Source organism: Lagenorhynchus albirostris, chromosome 19 (genome assembly GCF_949774975.1).
Source record: "Lagenorhynchus albirostris chromosome 19, mLagAlb1.1, whole genome shotgun sequence".
NCBI lineage: Eukaryota > Metazoa > Chordata > Mammalia > Artiodactyla > Delphinidae > Lagenorhynchus > Lagenorhynchus albirostris.
This window is the reverse complement of record NC_083113.1, coordinates 41,658,753-41,676,136: the sequence shown is the minus strand read 5'-3', so window position 1 is coordinate 41,676,136 and position 17,384 is coordinate 41,658,753. Positions and strand designations below refer to the sequence as shown.

At 59.4% G+C, this 17,384-nt stretch overlaps 2 protein-coding genes across 3 annotated transcripts in view; one reads left to right on the top strand and one right to left on the bottom strand.

The window, feature by feature from the left end:
* ATP6V0D1 (ATPase H+ transporting V0 subunit d1) overlaps positions 1 to 6,548 on the top strand; it is a 37,873-nt gene extending 31,325 nt beyond the window's left edge. Inside the window, exons 3-8 of one of the 2 annotated variants that reach the window (XM_060129741.1) lie at positions 285 to 463; positions 1,860 to 1,939; positions 5,276 to 5,353; positions 5,479 to 5,655; positions 5,764 to 5,841; positions 5,938 to 6,548. In XM_060129741.1, the coding sequence (XP_059985724.1) occupies positions 285 to 463; positions 1,860 to 1,939; positions 5,276 to 5,353; positions 5,479 to 5,655; positions 5,764 to 5,841; positions 5,938 to 6,099 (754 nt within the window). In that variant the 3' untranslated portion in view covers positions 6,100 to 6,548. The remainder of the gene's footprint in view (positions 1 to 284; positions 464 to 1,859; positions 1,940 to 5,275; positions 5,354 to 5,478; positions 5,656 to 5,763; positions 5,842 to 5,937) is intronic. The other variant, XM_060129742.1, reaches the window with a different exon arrangement.
* A 500-nt stretch (positions 6,549 to 7,048) lies between these two features.
* Positions 7,049 to 12,669, bottom strand: HSD11B2 (hydroxysteroid 11-beta dehydrogenase 2). The gene is made up of 5 exons (XM_060129739.1): positions 12,405 to 12,669; positions 8,732 to 8,944; positions 8,430 to 8,615; positions 8,186 to 8,323; positions 7,049 to 7,973 (listed from the first exon to the last, which is right to left on the bottom strand). Exons 1-5 carry the CDS (start codon positions 12,667 to 12,669, stop codon positions 7,546 to 7,548), a joined length of 1,230 nt encoding a protein of 409 aa, XP_059985722.1. The 3' UTR covers positions 7,049 to 7,545.
* Between the last annotated feature and the right edge of the window lie 4,715 nt (positions 12,670 to 17,384).

Sequence of the window (17,384 nt, the reverse complement as noted above, 5' to 3'; positions counted from 1 at the left end):
GCACCCATGCTTCCCGTGTCTTGCCAGAACACTGTTCACACCTGGGGGGTAGTTACTACCTGCTTCCTGATCACTCGTGGGGTATAAGTTCTCCCCCCGACCCAGGGAGGGGCCGTGTCTGTCCTGTGCTTCTGGTGCCGGAGGAGGGGGCACCCTTGGACAGGGAGAGGAGCCTGAGGTGGTGCTCGCCGTTGAGGGGCTGGTGGCCTGCGCTGCGTGGGGGCAGGGGCGTGGTGCTGTGCCAAGACTTCAAGGGCTGCCGCGCTGCTGTGTGCCTCCCGCAGTTACAGCTACATGATTGACAACGTAATCCTGCTCATCACGGGCACGCTGCACCAGCGCTCTATCGCCGAGCTCGTGCCCAAGTGCCACCCACTAGGCAGCTTTGAGCAGATGGAGGCCGTGAACATCGCACAGACGCCCGCCGAGCTCTACAATGCCATTCTGGTGGACACGCCCCTGGGTGAGCTACCCTGGCTGAGGAGGGAGGTGGCAGGCAGCGGCATCAGTGTCAGTGCCTCTGTGTGGGGTTTTCGGACCCCCGGGGGCAGCCCTGAGCCAGAAAGCGAGGTCCGCCCACTGCTGCTTACCCTTCTCTTCCCTTCCACTTGGCCTCCCATTCTCTCCTCCTCACCTGCCTTTTGCTCCCTTCCTGTTGCTTTTGCTGGGCCAGGCTGACTAGCCCCAGGGCCTGACTCAGACCATCTCATTTTGTGAATCTGTCTGATTTCTCCGAATGCAGAGGAAGGCTGAGCTCGCGGAGAGTGGAGAGAGGATTTCGGGTCCCTTGGAGTCTTGGGAGCTCTGACAGACCGTGGCCCTAAGCTGGGCTGGAGTGGCTTGCTGCCTGTGAGGCAGAGGAGGGGAGCAAAGAGCTTCACTTACCTCCACAAAGCAGATCCCAGGGGCCAAGTCAGGCAGTGTCCGGCAGGATGCAGAGTTCATGTCAGAGGCCAAGGAAGGAAGGGGAACTGGGAGCTTCCTTCAGGGCCCCACCTAGGCAGCACTGGCTCCTGCCTGCCTTGGAGGGAGTCTGGGGAGAAGGCACTAAGGCTGTCACCAGCTAGTGCCTTCACAGCCAGAGTCCTAGTCCCCAGGGCACCACCTCCAGGAAGCCACCAGGGTTGAACAACTGGGCCCTAAGCTGCACTTGGTCCTGCACTAAGAGGCCTAAGCCCTACTTGCTGGCCTTATCTGCACAAGATCTTATCTCTCACAATAACTCTGAGCTAGTTCTGGGCTGTTGGTGGCTTCTTCAGTTTCTTCACCTTTAAAGAAGAAACAGACCAGTGAGTCCGTGGGTCCCTGGGGATCGAGGGGCTCTATCCTGCGTTGGCCTCTAATTCCCAGCCCTCCAGTGGCCCCCTGGGTCACTGCTCCATGCTCACCCAGCTGTCATGCTCATTCCTTGTTCTAAGGAGAAGGACGGTTTTCCAAATGTGGGCCCCAGGCTCTCCTGGGAGATGCAGAGAAGTGGGCGTCAGGCCCAGAATCCACAGCTGCCCCTCGAGAAGGGAGGATGTCACAGGCTCTTATGCAAGCCTTTCTTTGGCATGATCTGAGCTTGGGTCTGCCCCAGAGGCGATTAGATCATGTTATGGCTGGCCGCCTCCTTTATAAATCAGTTTTAGGAGCAAGAAGGCAGGAGAAGCTCAGGTCAGTACACATGGCCTGGAGTATTGCTTCGGCCACTTCTAAGGCAGTAGTCCAGACCAGGTTGAGTGCCCCCCAATTACCAGCCAGATGGGCCTTGTGGCAGGGGTCCTCTGTGCCCTGCAGGGGCAGTTGAACATTAGCACAATTCTTGCTTCGGCCGAGTCCACTCGCCTGCCTCTCATACCCACGTCTTTCCTCCCCAGCGGCTTTTTTCCAGGACTGCATCTCAGAGCAGGACCTTGATGAGATGAACATCGAGATCATCCGAAACACGCTGTACAAGGTAGTGCCCCTGGACCCAGGGGTGGTGAAGTAGGTGGGCGGGGCCACGGGCACAGTGGGCTGATGATTATGTGGGTGCTGGGACAGGACACAGCTGCTCCAGGCTCCTCTCCCAGGGGCTTATCTGCTCACTCTCTGGCTCCCGTGACTGGTGCAAGACTTCATGGAACAGGTTCTCCATCCCCTGGGCCCAGATCAAATCAGCAGGAAGTGGCTGGTGCTCCGCAGCTTGGCCTGTCAGAGCGGGCTCCTGAATGGCCACTCCCCCTGCATCCAGGAGGGTTACTGGCCACCACCCAGGCCATAGCTCTCAGGCTCACCCCACCTGGACTGTCACCAGCAAGGACAGGCACCTGAGAACGGTGTGGGGAGGAACACAGCCAGGCATAGCCAGGTCCCTGTGTCCCCAGGTTCCCAGGTCTAGAACCAGTGCTGTGGCCCATCATCTTCAACCCCACCCACCTTCTGCTTCCCACCAGGCTGTGGGACAAGCTGGTGACCCCTGGAAATAGAGTGGGCTTGGGATTCCTGGCTCAGCCCTGCCCTGGCCCAAAGAGTTTAGGAGCAGGGCTGAGAGCCAAGGAAGGGGGCCGGCCAGGGACCAGTGAGGGCTTTTGGGGGCAGACTGGGCCCTGGCCACGGTGAGGACCTCTGAAGCCAGGACCTCTGATGGGTCAGTAGTGGGCAGGCTCTGAAGGGGGCCTGAAGATAGCACTGGCCAGCAGCCCTGCTGACCTAACCCTGAGAACGTCTGTCTCTTGGATCTTCATGGTGAGGCTCTTCTCCTGTCCTAGTTGGAGCTAGGTGGCCAACACAGTGGCAGCCTGAGCGCAGGCCCTCCAGTCTCCCTGCGGGGGTCTGGGCCAGGGTGCAGGGAGGGTCTGGAGGTAGGTGAAGAGCCTACCTGGAGGTTGTAGTAGTGTAGGCAGGGGGACAGCACATGCAGAAGCAAGTGTGGAACACGGGCCAAGCGGCAAGCAGTTTGCCGTGGAAGTGCAGGTTCCAGATGGACAGTGGGAGACAGGTCTGGAAAAAAAGGCAGGCACAGGATCAAGTCACCCAGCGTCTTGAACACCAGGCTAGAAGTTTGAATTTTATCCTGTGGGCAGGGTCGGCCAACGAAGGTTTCCAACAGGGCGGAGTATCATCAGAATGTGAGGACAGCCTAGAGGGGACAAGACTAGAGGTAGGAGGATTATTGGCTTCTTTACTCCTCGGGACTGCCCTAGGAGCTAGGTGGGCATCAGTATCCCCATTTGTAAGACAAGGAAACTGAGGGCTTAGAGAAGGAGGGTGGGTTGCCTGAAGCCACTTGCTAGACACTGGCAGCACGGCTCAGCTTGTCTGCAAAGCGAGCGCTCTCGCCTGCCAGTAGGGAGAAAAAGAGGGAGATGGGGAGGGTGGGGTGAGGGGGGCCATGGGGGGCGGGCAGGCAGTGAGAGCCGGCTCAGGTGTGCCAGTGCTCACGCTGCCCGCAGCCCCTGCCCACCCCCACGGGGCTGCTGCTGCCCGCCTGGCCCACTGCCGGCTTCCTTGCCCTGAGGCAGGGTGAGGGGTGCGGCTGTCCCCCAGCCTCACCCACACCGTCACCGGGCCTGACTGGTTCTAGCTGGAGTCACTGGCGAGGGCTGCCCGGGCACCAGCTTGTAAACACCGACCCAATGATACAGGCACCGCGCCAGGACCGCCTGTCAGGCGATGTCCCAGCCCAGTGGCCACAGATGGGAGATTAGGCGGACCCCCAGTAGCGGGTGGGAACTGTAGGCAGCTGGTGCAGCAGACATGGGCTGGCAGACTCCAGGGGACAGGATGGGGGTGGGAAGGTGACCTTGGTACCTGGGCCTCTGGGGTCTTGCCAGTTTCTTCAGCTCCTGAGCCTCCTGAAGAGAGTCTGGGCCTATGCCACCAGTCTCCACCACCCTGGGGTCAGCGTCTCCAGGATCAGTCCAGCTCGGCAAAGGCTGGTGGCTTCCCCCACAGATAGGAACTGCAGGCCCCACTGGGGCAGGCCTGGAGATTTGGACACACCCAGCTTTGCTGGCCATGGGGAAGGAGGTGGCTGGGGACAGTCCCAGAGGGACTAAACAGTGCCACTAATCGATGGTAGGATTGGCAGCTACCACGCGAGCCCTCTGCTATGCTGGGGTCCACTCTCCCTTTCCAGGCTTCTTTCCTCCTGACCTGTTCTAGACTTTTGTTTCTTGTGACCCCAGTGGTCACCTCAGGCCTTCCCCTGAGCCCAGCTTGCCCAGTGCTGCTGGCCAGGCTCAGCCTGGGCTCGTGGACTCCTGGGTGTCATCTCACCTCCTCTCTTGGGTCAGTAGAACCTGTGGCCCACATCAGCAGGTGGTGGGTGGAATGTTCTCTGCTCCCTAGAGGGCAGACCTCGGTACAGAAAGCTTTCCCTGCCTCCCAGCCCTCACCCCCGGCTCAGGAGAATAGTCTCTAGCCTGTAGAGCTGGAGTTCTTGTGGCCATGCCACCAAGTGGGACCCCGGAGCACCTGAGTAGAGGGAGCTCCCCAGGGGTCATGAGACTGTCCCCCTTTCCTTGACATGGAGAGGTTCAGGGAAGGAAGCCTGCCTGGGCCTAGCTAGTTTCAGGAATTAGTCGTGGGAGGGACCTGAGGCCTGGGCTGACCTGACTTCTCCTCATGCCCAGCAGATCCAATTTGCCTGGGCAGGAAGTGCTTGTTCCCACCGGCAGCCTGTGTGTCCAGCCATCACATTGCAGGGCTGACATCTGTGCCGGCAATAACCACCCCTCAGGAGGAGCTGGGCTGACAGTACAGTTTGGTTCCTGCTGCGTGATGCCTGGGAACTACCTAGGGGATGGGAAGAGGAGGAGGTGCTCTTTAAGGTGGGGTGCTGAGAGGGGCCAAGGCACCCAGTCCAGGCCATCCCCGTGAACTCTCAGGGGTCACCATCCTTCACTGGCCCATCGACACGTGGTTTTCTGAGGAGAGAGGGGAGGAGGGGAGGTTTGGGGGAAGGGCAGGCAGAGCAGCAGGGGGAAGACGGAGCCCTTCTCTGAGCCTGGCACTCCATGGGATGAGGGTGTGAGGGGCACCGCACCATGAAGCAGACAGTGGGCCAGAAATTGTTCTGTAACTACTGGGTGGGGAGAGGCAGCAGGCTACTGCTACTCGGCTGATTAACAGTCGGAAATCTGTGGATGTTTCAGGGGCTCTGACACGGGGACTGCCCTGGCCACGGGTATGATGTTTGGATTCACCATGAAAGGGGTCAGGGAGGGAAGGAGGGAACTGTGAGGAGGAGGCCTGGCAGACCCCCTCGAGTCTCCCTGCCTGGGCTGAGGGAACCCCATGCTCTGCACAGGCCTACCTGGAGTCCTTCTACAAGTTCTGCACCCTGCTGGGTGGGACCACAGCCGATGCCATGTGTCCCATCCTGGAGGTGAGTGCCTGCCCACCCTCCCGCCTGCTGGTCCCCCATCCCTGGCCTGGGGGAAGCCCTGCCAACTGACTGGCTGCTGCCTCCCTCCCCGTCCCTCTCTCCTCGCCTGTGCGCTGGCCCCGCAGTTTGAAGCAGACCGCCGCGCCTTCATCATCACCATCAACTCCTTCGGCACAGAGCTTTCCAAGGAGGACCGTGCCAAGCTCTTTCCGCACTGCGGACGGCTCTACCCTGAGGGCCTGGCCCAGCTGGCTCGGGCTGACGACTACGAGCAGGTCAAGAACGTGGCCGACTACTACCCGGTGAGTGCCCTGGCTGTTGAACGGTGGGCGGGCATTTGGCACCCACGTCCCCACCCCATACCCAACAGCACCCTCATGCTCATGCTTCCCCCTGCTCCCCGGGGCCAGGAGTACAAGCTGCTCTTCGAGGGTGCGGGCAGCAACCCTGGAGACAAGACCCTGGAGGACCGATTCTTCGAGCATGAGGTGAGTGCTGGCCCTGACCATCCTAGGGAGGGGTTGGTGGCTTAGGCCTGACTCTGGTCATGGCCACCTGCACACCACTCCTGCCTGTGTCTGCAGGTGAAACTGAACAAGTTGGCCTTCCTGAACCAGTTCCACTTTGGTGTTTTCTACGCCTTTGTGAAGCTCAAGGAGCAGGAGTGTCGCAACATTGTATGGATCGCGGAGTGCATCGCCCAGCGCCACCGAGCCAAGATCGACAACTACATCCCCATCTTCTAGCACCCTGGCCCAAGGCTCCCCACAAGTGTGTGTGCGCGCCTGTGTGTCTGCGTGTGCTGTGACAAAGCTCACGGCTCACCTATGTGCCCTGGGGGGTAGCACACTGTCCTAGTGGCTGCCCAGCTTCCCTGACCCTCTCTGAGACTGCTCTTGGGCCTGAAAAGGGGCTGGGCACCTGCTCCCCCCACCAAGGATGGACCAAGCCCCCCACCTCCAGAGCAAGGAGGCCCCCTCAGCCCTGTGTTTACAGCCGCTGACGTATCTGAGAAGCATGTGGTCACTTTTGTGTTCCTCCCTAACCTGAGAACCCCTGGGGGCAGCGTGAACCTCCTCTTCCCTCAGCGGGTCCCCTAGAGCCGTGGCGCAGGGGCAGGATAGAGCGTGCGTGTCCTTGGGGAATAGGGGAAGTAGCTCTGCCCCTCTGAGACAATAAAAACTGCCCTCTCTAAGCCCAGCTGTCTTCTGTCTCCTTTGGGCCCTAGTCCCTCTCCCAGATCCCCAACTCCCCTCGGGCCCCACCCTCGCTGAGCCCACCCCCGCCTAAGCCTTCTACCTTCCTTTCTCGGGTGGCAGCCCTAGGCTGGCCCTGTCCCTGTGCGGCCAGATTCCTCAGGGTGGGGAAAGTCAGTGGAGGATTAGCCCCTTCCTTTGCTGGAGGCTCTGACAGGCCTGTGGTGCTGGCTCCTGACTCTAGAGGGCGCCCAGGCCTCCCTCTGCTTCATTGAGCCCCAGAACTCCCTGGGCTGGGGTCATTACCCCCATTTCACTATGAGGAAACCTATGGATAAATGATCTGCCCAAGGTTGTTGAAGGGGGTTGGGTGTAAACCAGAGTCTATGCCCAGAGCCTCAGCCCCCAGGCGGTGCCCAGTCTGTTTCACAGCCACAGCCTGTCACCTAGGCGAACATAGCATCTCCCCCATTCTAGGAGAAATAAAAATTTGTCTTTATTCAAAAAGTGGCAATCAGGCAAGTAGAATATGCAGCCTCCCTGTGGCTTGGGGGGCTTGGGGTGGGTGGTCAGGGCCCTAATTCTTGAGCCAGTCAAGAAACAGTGGGATTCACCCTTCAAATCGCAGCACTGAGGCACTGGTGCCAAGAAATAATCCTGAGGGGGTCCCCAACCTTCCCAGTCACTCCTTAGTTTGCAGAGGCACTGTCTGCAGGATCCTGTCAAAGCCTACAGCTGAGTCTTGCACTAAACTCCCCATCCAGCTGGGTTCTCCAAGGTGCATGGTGGAGCCTTGTGCCCAGGAGGGTCTGTTTGGGCTCATGAAGCAGGAGAGGCCCAGAGGTTCACAGGGAAGCAGCCTCACCAGGCCTGGCCTGTGACATTGGCAGTGGGTGGGGTTGGGGTCCTTTAGGCCAGGCTTTGGGGCAGACCTGGGGGGTCAGAATGCCCAGGGGAGGACCAAGGGCATAAGGGATCTCCTCTGCCGGAGCAGTTCTATGCACGTACTGCTCCTTGGGCAGTGGGGGAAGGGCCCGGTTTAGGGCCTGGGTCCTGGGCTACATCCCGGGCAGAGGTAAGGCCAGGCTGGCCAGGCCGCAGTGCTCTTGGCACATAGGGACTGATGAAGAAGGACTGCAGGAAACGGCGCCGCAGGCCTTCAGGCAGGTAGTAGTGGATGAAGTACATGAGCCCCAGGCCATGGCCTGGGTAATAGCGGCGGCGTGGTTGAGCCGCCAGCAGCGCATCGGTGATGGCATCTACAACTGGGCTGAGGTCTGGCAGTGCTTGGCTCAGACAATGCAGGAACTGCCCGTTCAAGTGCTCAATGTAGTCCTCACCGTAGGCCTGCAGCAGCTCTCGGGGCAGGTTGGCCAGCAGCTGCCGCTTGCGCTCTTCCCACTGGTCCATGTCTTTCACTGCCTCTGGGGAAGGAGTGGCAAGGTCAGAGTGGGGTCTGTTAGGGAAGCCAAAGCCAGACCCAGGTCTCTCTAACTCACAACCTGAGACCTGCCCCCAGCCAAAGCCATGCCCATTCCTCAGACCCAACCCCCCTCCAGAGAAGACCACACCACTTCACCTTCCCCCCTCCCCCACTACACCACACAGGCCCCAGCCCCAAATCCCTGAACCTCACCTGTCTTGAAGCAGGCAGGCTGGATGACGCTGACCTTGACACCCCAGGGCAGAAGTTCACAACTGAACGTGTCCATGAGCAACGCGACAGCCGCCTTGGAGGTCCCATAGGCAGCCAAGCACGGAAATGGCATGTCTCCTGGGGATGGATTGGGAGTGGGCATCTCAGCCTCGGCCAGGGGCTCCAGCACCTCTCCCCGCCCTGCAGGGGCACCTTTTCTGCTCTGGTGTGGGAAGACCCTCACCTGCCGGGCTGCTCACGGTCACGATGCGCCCGCTGGAATGGCGCAGCAGTGGCAAGAGGCCCTTGGTCATCTCAAGTGTACCGAAGAAGTTCACCTCCATGCAGCTGCGGAACGTGGACACTGGAGACAGCTCCGCATCTGCTACGAGGATGTTCTGACCCGCGTTGTTGACCAAGCCCCACAGACCTGAAGGCATGGAGCCAGGAGGGAAGCTGAGGGTCAGCTTGGCAGCAGACCTCCAACCCCTGCCCCCTCACACCTGCCGAGCCGCGCCCTTTCCTGGCGCAGCTGAGCCTACTGACCAGTGCTGGCGGTGTGGGCCTTGGTGAACTCCAGCACGCGGCTAATGTCCGCTGGCTTGGTCAGGTCCATCTGTAGCAGCTTTAAACGAGGAGAACAGCAGGCACGCAGCTCTAGGGCACCAGGGCTATTCAAATCCAACACGGTAGCCAGCACTGTGAAGCCCAGCGCATCCAGCTTCTTGGCCGTCGCCTTGCCAAAACCAGAGTCACAGCCTGGCCAGGGAAGGACAGCCAGTGAACTCCCACTGTGGCCGAGTCCGGCCTGAGACAACCCCAGGGTCACCACAGTCTGGATGGGATCCAGGCCTCTGACACCCAACGTACCAGCAATCAGCAGCCCTCCCTTCTTTTCCTAAGCCCATCTCTGGCAGGCTTTGCCCCTCTGGCTGAGCACCTGAGTACCAACTCTTTCACAACTGTCATCTCCCTGACGACTCATAGCTACCCCATCAAACGTGGCTTATGATCCCCACTTTACAGATGAGGAAACTGAGTCCTAGTAATGCTAAGTTGCTTCCCAAAGTCACTCAGCCAGCATATAGTAAGGTCAGGACTCTATTGCAGGTCAGCCAGTCCCAGCTGAGACCCAGTCCCAGTTCTGATGTCCTTCTGTCTGGTCGATATCAGGCCTCAGCTCGCATGCGCAGTATTACTGCACAGCCTCCCTCCCTTTCTCACTGCCTTTGCCCAGGCTTCTTCTTCTTACCTGGACACTGAAGCAGCCCCCTTTTGTAGTGCTGTCTCATCTTGCCCCCTTGGATCCATTCTCTACCTAAGCAGCCAGAGGGATCCTTCCAAAAATGACAATATCCCTCTGCTGCTGAAAACCTCTCCAAGGCTCCCCACAGCCCTTAGCATGAAGCCGAAGCCCTCTATTCCCATCATGCAGACCCTGTACAACCTGAGAGCCACCTTCCTTTCCAGCGTCAACACCCTCAACTATTATTCCTGGCTCTAGGCAAGTTGGAGGCCCATCCGCACTTCACCCCCCCACCACCACCCTTGGAATTCCAATCAGTGGCAACACTGGAGCATTCTCTGAGCCCCAGACCACTTGCCCCCAGGACAGGGGCACAATGGATGAAGATAAGAACAGATCTGCGTTAGAATCCCTTCCCATGCCCACCAAGTGTGACCTGAGGTCAGTTACCACTCTTGGAGGCCTAATTTCCTGTCTTTGGTATGTAGAGAGATGGACCACCAGGCAGAGCCAGCCAGTGGGTCTGATAAACCCCTGCTTCCTTGATTGTTCTCATTCCAATCCGGCTCCACAGGTGGCCAACCAGGGCTAGGAGCAGTGAGGGAGGAGGCTCTCTGGAGCCTGCCCCCGTGGTGGTCTTGCTGAGCAGAAGCTGCAAAGTGGTTCTGCACAACCAGTTCCCCCCATTTCAGCCCTGTCCCCTCTGTTAAGGCAGAGAACAAAGCTAGGCAGGGGTCTGCAAGCTGGGCTTTGTGTGGCTGGGGACCCACCAGCCAGCCCCAGCTGAGGGGTATTTCCTGAGCAAGTCTGGCTGGGGGAGGGGCGTGAGCGCCCTTGTGTGTGTGTGTGTGTTTGTGTGTGTGTCCCCATTTGCCTAAGCTCCCTTCCAGAGCAGACAGCCCCTTCACAGGGAAACTGAGGCCTTCCAGAACCTCAGCTCTGCGGTCCCAGCACAGTCACCCAAGCCTTTCACACTCTCTTGCTCACCTGCACACACATTTGGATACCTGCACATAACTCCAACCTACGTGCAGTGAGCCATGAACAACAATGGGCTCACTCCCATGAGACCCCAGCAGTGCACAGCTGTGCACACAAGGCACCCAGCCACTCAACCCAAACCCTGACCCCAGGGCTGAGCTCCCCAAGTAGCCTTGGCCAGCGGTTCTCAGGGAGGGGTGGGTGGCAGCCTCAAGATACAGCGTTCCTAGCAGGTGAGGCAGGGCCTGGTCACCTACTTGTCTGGCAGTCCGTGGTGAGAGAGGAAACCCCAGAGTTTGGGGGCATTGGGAAGCTTGGAGGCCTACTCTTGATGCTTACGTGGGGTGGGCTGGGCAGTCTTCTTCCCCTCCTCCTTCACGGGGCTTTGCAACCAGAGCTGAGGGAAGCCCAAGTCACAAAAGGCATCCCTCCTCTCACCTCACTCTCAGGCTCGAGGCTAGGAGATGTAACAGCGGCAGCACAAAGGCCTGGGGTGAGATCCCAGGAAAGACTGCCTGGGTCACTAGTATCTGCAGATGGCCTGGGTCCTGTTGAGATAACTCATTAATTAGAAGGCAGGAGGGGAGCTGCCTCATCCCTGGGGAAAGAAGCTCCCTGCTTCATACCAGGAGGTCTGTCATCTCTCCTTCCTTAAACCACTAAAACTGGGGTCCCTTGAAACTTCACACTCCACCCTGAACTAAGGTCTCTCCCATCCAGCCTGAGCCCTGCTCTGTCTCCACCATCTTAACTGAAGCCCAAACCCTCATGCCACCTTCACCCACCTCAGTACATTCTGGCTTCTTGCCAGGCATTCAAGGCCCCTTCCAAGGAAACAACCTTATATCCCACCACATCTCAGCAGCCAGACTGGTTACTGACTGTCCCCTGCCCAGGCCATGCTCATTCCTGCCTCAAGCTTCTATCCCACACCCTTTGTCTGATCCAAAACACCTTCCACACTCCACCTATCTCCATCCAGCCTCTGAGGCCCAGCTCAAGGATGGCCTTCTCTGGGAAGTTCTTCCAGCTCCATCTGATCCTGCAGGGCCCCCTGCTAGACTGAGGTCTCCGAGAAGCCAGTCAGCCGGTGGCTGCCCCCAGCCCAGGCCCAATGCAAGGGCAGAGCCCTGAGCACCTGTCCAAAGCCATGGGGCTTAGGGGAGAGACCGGGCTGCCCCTCCCCCATACAATGGAGCCAGTGCCCACTGGCCTTTCTCCCCCTCCCCACTTCAGGCTGGGCCTCAGCTCCTCCTTCCCTCCTTCTGATGACAGATTTATTCCTTGCTCCACACAAAGAGAGCTCAGCCAGGTGACCAGAGGCACCTGAACCCAGCTCTCCAAGACCTCACCTCCTTCCTGGGCACAGAGGACCAGGAGGAATGGCGGTGGCGTGCTGGGTGCAGACTCTGGACAGCTACTTCAGCAATTTAGGTTTGGGTGGTGGGATCTGAGAGGCAGCTGAATGCCCAGCTGTCCCTCATGATGACCTCAAGCTTTTCTGGACTCCAAGGAGCCCAGACAATTGGGGGTCCTAACTCTTCATCTAAGCCTATTCCTCTAATCCCAGGGAAGAGGAGATGGTACCTCCCACGTGGGGATGTTAGGCAGAGTTCAAAGGGTGACCATCCTCTGAAGTCCCTCAGAGCAGTGTCCTCTGTCCGAAGACTGCTCTCTTGGACAGGGACATAGCATAAACCCCAAACTCCAGAAGCCTCCTTCTTTCTTAGCTACAAGTTTCCCCTGTGCACCTGCCCGCTCCCTGCCTCATTTTCCCTCCAACACTCCCTGAAGCCACAGGTAGTTAACCCGGACTTGGGGAGGTGCCCTGCTCTTCCTACTAGGCTGGTTCCCTGCACCCAGGGGAGAGGGACTCCCCCACTCCTGGGCTAGGGGTCCCGCCTTGCCTTGGCATGCCCACGGGGAGCCCTCTGAGTGTCCGGTCCCGCCCTCGAACCTGAAATCCCCGCGCTCCGTGCCCCGCGCACTCACCGGTGATGAGCACCGCGCGAGTCGCCACGGGCAGGCGCTGCGGGCGCGCCAGGCGGGACAACACGATCCAGCCGGTGGCGGCCAACACGGCAAGTGCGGCCAGCGGGGGCAGCAGGCGCTGGCACAGCCAGTCGAGCGCGGCCAGCAGCGCCAGCGCCGCCAGCAGCGGGCGGCCCAGACGCAGGTCCGCGCGCAGCAGCTGCAGCAGCGCACGGGCCGCCACAAGCAGCCAGGCGCCGCCCGACGGCCAGGGCCAGCTCTCCATGGCGGCCGGGCCGGGCTGGGCCGGGGCGGGGCAGGGGCCGGGCTGGAGAGCAGGGATTGGGACTCGGGGCCGGGGCGCGGGGTGGTGCAGAACACCAGCCAGGGGCGGGAGAGATACTCGCTTTCTCTGTTAGCCCTCGGGCCGAGTTTATAAAGAGCCCCGGGGGCGGGGGCGAGGGCGGAGCGGAGGCGGGGAAGGGGCGGGGCTTTCCTTACTTCTCTCCTCTCACCCACTGCCCGGCAGGTGCCCCCACCTCTACCTCCCGCCCTCTACCACGCCCCCGAGGCCAGATCCGCTTTCGAAGAAGCCGGAACCGAGTCCCAAAGTTGCTGCTCGAGGAGCAGCCGCCTCGCCACCCGCCGCGCCCGGGAGAGGTCCTGTCGGTCTAGCCCTAGTGCCCCGCATCCGCTCACTCCTGCGCCCCGACACGTGCGCCTTGGGCGGCTGAGCCGCGGCTCCCAGGTGAGCACATCCACAGCTCACACTTGCTCGGGACGCCTGAGGACACGCGCAACCTTCAGCCAAGTTCCCCACACTGACAGCACCGCCGCGGTCGCCGGGCTTGCCGGAACACCACGGGCAACCAGCTCGCCCTCACCAGGCAGCCGCGGCCAACGCCGGCACACGTAACGTACTCGGACGCCCTGCGCCGCTGCAGGTGCCTAGCACACACGCCCTGACGTGCTCTCACACCTAAGCTGCCCGTAGCCACCGACCGATTTGGGGCAGGGGGCTGGGGGGAGGAGGGTGACCGACCGGGTTCGCGAGAGTCTCTGCCCCGCCTTGCCCCTTCCTTCCACTTTCCAGCCCTGGGGATGCAGCAACCTCACCTCCTCCTGGCACACAAGTGTATATGTGTGGGCGCGGGTGTGTGGAGGCGCGGTTCTGAGGAAGCATCTAGGCGTCCCATTAACTCCAGCCCACCCTCCAACCCCAGGGACTCCAAGAGCCAGGCCAATGGGGACACCTGGGGAGTCAGTGAGGGCAGCCTCTAGGACAGGGTGATCCCTGCCCTGCTCTTAGGATTCCCCAGGGTATAAAATAAGTGAATGTGGGTGCATTTCCCTGCCTGTGTGTATGAAGTTCTGTGTTGATGCGGGGCCTAGTGGCCCCCCACCTTGCCCACCCCAGTGTCTGGCACCCTGTGCTTGGCATCCATGCCAGACTCTGCAGGCACTAGGAGTTGGTGTCAGTACCTTGCTGCCAGGTCCTGTGCTGAGGTCAGTAGGTCAGCCCATGGCAGAGGGGTCCCTGCTTCTTATGGACCCTTGCCCAGTGCTTCATCCATGCCTGCACTAGGTCCTTGGAGGTCATGGACCCCTCCCAATCCTGTTGCCCATTCTCTATCTTAGATGCTCAGCCTCTGTGCCAGGGCTTCAAGGCAATGCTTCCTCCAAAGCCTTCTCTGCCATACAGGCATGGCCCCCTGATGAGCCGGGGGAGTCTCAGGGATAGGCTGGGAGTCAGACCCACTTAAGGGGAAGGTGAAGGACCCATGTCCTTCCCAGAGCCACTTCTGTGCTTCCACCTATTCCTCCTCCTGTAAGTACAGATTACAAGTTAGCCCTGGCCCAGGGAGGCAGGACTTGCCTGGGGAGGTCCTGCCTGACTTTGGGTACATGACCTTGTGTGCCTGTGTATGCCTGTATTTGTGTACACTCGTGTCCGTGGGCTCCATAGCTTGTCCACACACAAATGACACGTCTCTCCCTGTGCCATAACCCTGTATGTGCATGTAAGTACGTGTGTGTGTGTGTGTGTGTGTGTGTGTGTGCGTGTGTGTTGTGTGTGTTTTCAGTGACTCCCTTGGTCTGGGTCCATTCTCTGGAAACTCAGGGAAACATTCACTCTCCAAAACCTGCTGACTCCTGTTGTCCTGAATCTGTGTCCCAGTCTCAGAGGTGGACACAGCACCCTTGACCTGGCCTCTGATCTGAGCTGTAGACTCTGGGTTGGTGGGACCCTCCCCTCCCAGCTCTAGTTGTCCTACTGAGAGTCTGGCTGTGGTTTCTCCAGCTTCAGACCATTAAGGGCTTCCCCTTGGGACTGCAGAGGGGATGTAGAGGAGAGGAAGAGGGGTCCCAGGCAGCTTTCAAGGTCAAGGCCACACAGGTAGTGCCAGTGCTTGCCAGAGCAGGAGTCAAAGGGTAGGGAGGTGGAAGTGGGAAAGCAAGGTGAAAACAGAGTCTGAGAAACAAGATGTTACACTGTCCTGGGGAGGAAACATGAAGGATCCTGACTCATTGGGAAGCCCACGATGGGGAGAGAGACTTGCTGAGAGGGGATGTAGGGAGTTGTCTTTGGTTGTGGAGTCTAGGATGGGCTGGAGGTATTGCCTGTTCAGCTTCTGGGACACTGCGCCACCTTAGACAGAAATATTAGTCTTGCATGGTTTGGGTCTCGTGGGACTGGGTGATCTGCCACATTTTATTTAACCCACCCCTCCAGCACTTCATCCTACTTCCTAGGCCAGGCGGCCAGGAGGCCAGGCGGTCAGGCCTCCTTCCCAGGATCTATGCGCCAGCCCCCTGTGACCTCCTCAGCCACTGACCCCTTACCTCTCATCAGGTGGAGACATTCTGGAAGTAGAAAGAAGGTGGTTCAGGCAGTCATGACTGGGAGGGGCTGGCCCAGCCCTGTCTGCGGCCTGGTGCCAGGCTGTGGCTGCCCAAGGGCAGAGAACCAGCCTCTGCCAGAACCGAGAGTCTGGGCTGGCAGGGTCCTCCAGGGAAGAGAAGGGAAGGGGTGGGGGCAGACGGCAGGAGCCCCAGCAGATAAGGCCGGGCCTGGCAGGGGCCGAGGAATGAAGGGCAAGCGGAAGGAGCGGAGCCCCTGAGCCACCCCACCCCTAAGCCCTCAACCCATAGTTTTCCTTCGTCCTTAGTCTCACCCCTCGCCACCCCCCGGGTCAGAAAACTGGTGAGCCAACCCCCCACCCCACCCCCCGTGCCCCAGGCTCTGGAGGGCCGTGCGGTGGCCGGGGCCTGGCAGGCTGGCTCCGGCCTGTTCCTGCCGAGCCCGGCGGCTCACTGGCCCCATCTACTGGCCTTTGGGGGAGGGCGTGGCTCTGAAAGGAGTACCGGGAAGGTAACCAACTGCTGGACCTGAGGATGGTAGGAACAGAAATCCAGGATGGGGTGTGCCAAGTGGCAGTCTCTGAGAGCTCATGTTCTGTTCCCTGACCACACCAGGTTTCTGCAGCCAAGCACTCACTTATCACCTCTTCTTCCTTCCTCTGTGGTCAGGCTGTGGAAGCCTCACGCTCAGTCCCTCCCCCACCACGAGCTCATCTTCAGGTTCGGAGGCAGCAGAGTCCCAAGGAGGCCCTGCCTTGTATTCTGCTTACCCCCTGGCACCCCATCATTCCTCCCTCCTGGCACAATGGCAGAGGGGAGCCTCTTCCTGCCAATGGCCAATCTTTCCACCCAAGTTCCAGACCCCACCCCTCCCCGTCCTCACAGGGAGCAAACTTTTATTGAGTTCCTACTTCATGCCGGGCCCTGTGCTGGGCACCGTGGCTGTCATAACTAACCACTGGCTCCCTCCCAGTGGCATGCATGCTGGCTCGCTCTGGCCTCTCCCTCTGGTAATCGCAATAAAGAACTTCTCTCACTCAATCCTGTATCCCTTTCCCCAAGCATTGTTCTCATGCTCCCCGCCACCATTCTCAGCCACGTTTCTCGAAAACTGTCTATAGTCACCATCTCCCCTCTCTGCTCCCCACTCTAGCTCTGAGTCAGCTCCCCCTCCTGACCACGCCAAGGGTCGCCAGTGATGACATCCTAGTCCTCACGTACCATGGATACACCTCTGCTTTCAGTTAACTCCTCAGTACTCCAGGCCCTTTCTCCCTTTGGCACCTGAAAAGCCACTGCTGCTGGGTTTCCTCCTACCTCTCTGGCTCTCCCTCTCAGCCTCCGTCACAAGCTTCTCTTCCCTGTGGGTGAACCTCTGGCTGTGGAAGCCTCATGCTCAGTCTCTCCCCCACCATGAGTTCATCTTCCTACTCACATATTGGCGACTCCCACGCTTCTTTCCAGCCAAGGCCTTGCTCTTAACTCCAGGCCCACATGTCCAGCTGCCCCCAGATGCCTCCCGTGGACACCCATAGGCCCCTTACACTCAGCATGTCCAAAACTGGTCTCATCATCTTCCCTAGTTCTGGCAGCCGACCCCTCCTACCTCATCCTCAATCTTCATTCCATGCACTGGCCTCCAAACCTCTTGCTCTGTCCCAAGCCCTGGGTTGGGGTGCAGAAGCCTCACAATAGCCCTTTGTAGTGGGTATCATCATTACTATTTTACATTCAAGGAAGCTGAGGCTTCTGGAGGCTAGGAAAATTGTTCAAGGTCTCAAACTCAGGTTCACATAAGTTTGAATCTTGGACCAGCCCCAAGATTCAAAATCAAGTGTACCAGAGCCCGAAGTCTGGCTTTGTTAATGCAGAGCTAAGTTTGCCACATGTGCCCTCTTAGACTTCATTCTGAGGGCAAAGGAGAGCTGGGAATAGTCTTGAGCAAATAAGGGCCCTGTCCCAGTTGGCCAGGAAATGGGTTTGGGGACAAGGAAAGAGGGGAGGCTGGGAGTCCTGTTGGTGCATCCCTACGAGGGACAGAAGCAAAGGTCTGTTTTGGATAAACAGCCCGAAGTGCTCGTGGACATGTGAAGGCTGAGCCCAGAGGTAGCTGGGTGCCCATGGTCCCCAGCACGTCAC

Coding starts and splice junctions, on each gene's coding strand:
- HSD11B2 (XM_060129739.1), bottom strand. CDS start 12,669: ATGGAGAGCTGGCCCTGGCCGTCGGGCGGCGCCTGGCTGCTTGTGGCG. Junction 8,945..12,404: donor TCGCGCGGTGCTCATCACCG/GTGAGTGCGCGG, acceptor TTCCCTGGCCAG/GCTGTGACTCTGGTTTTGGC. Junction 7,974..8,185: donor GCCTGCCTGCTTCAAGACAG/GTGAGGTTCAGG, acceptor CTCCTTCCCCAG/AGGCAGTGAAAGACATGGAC.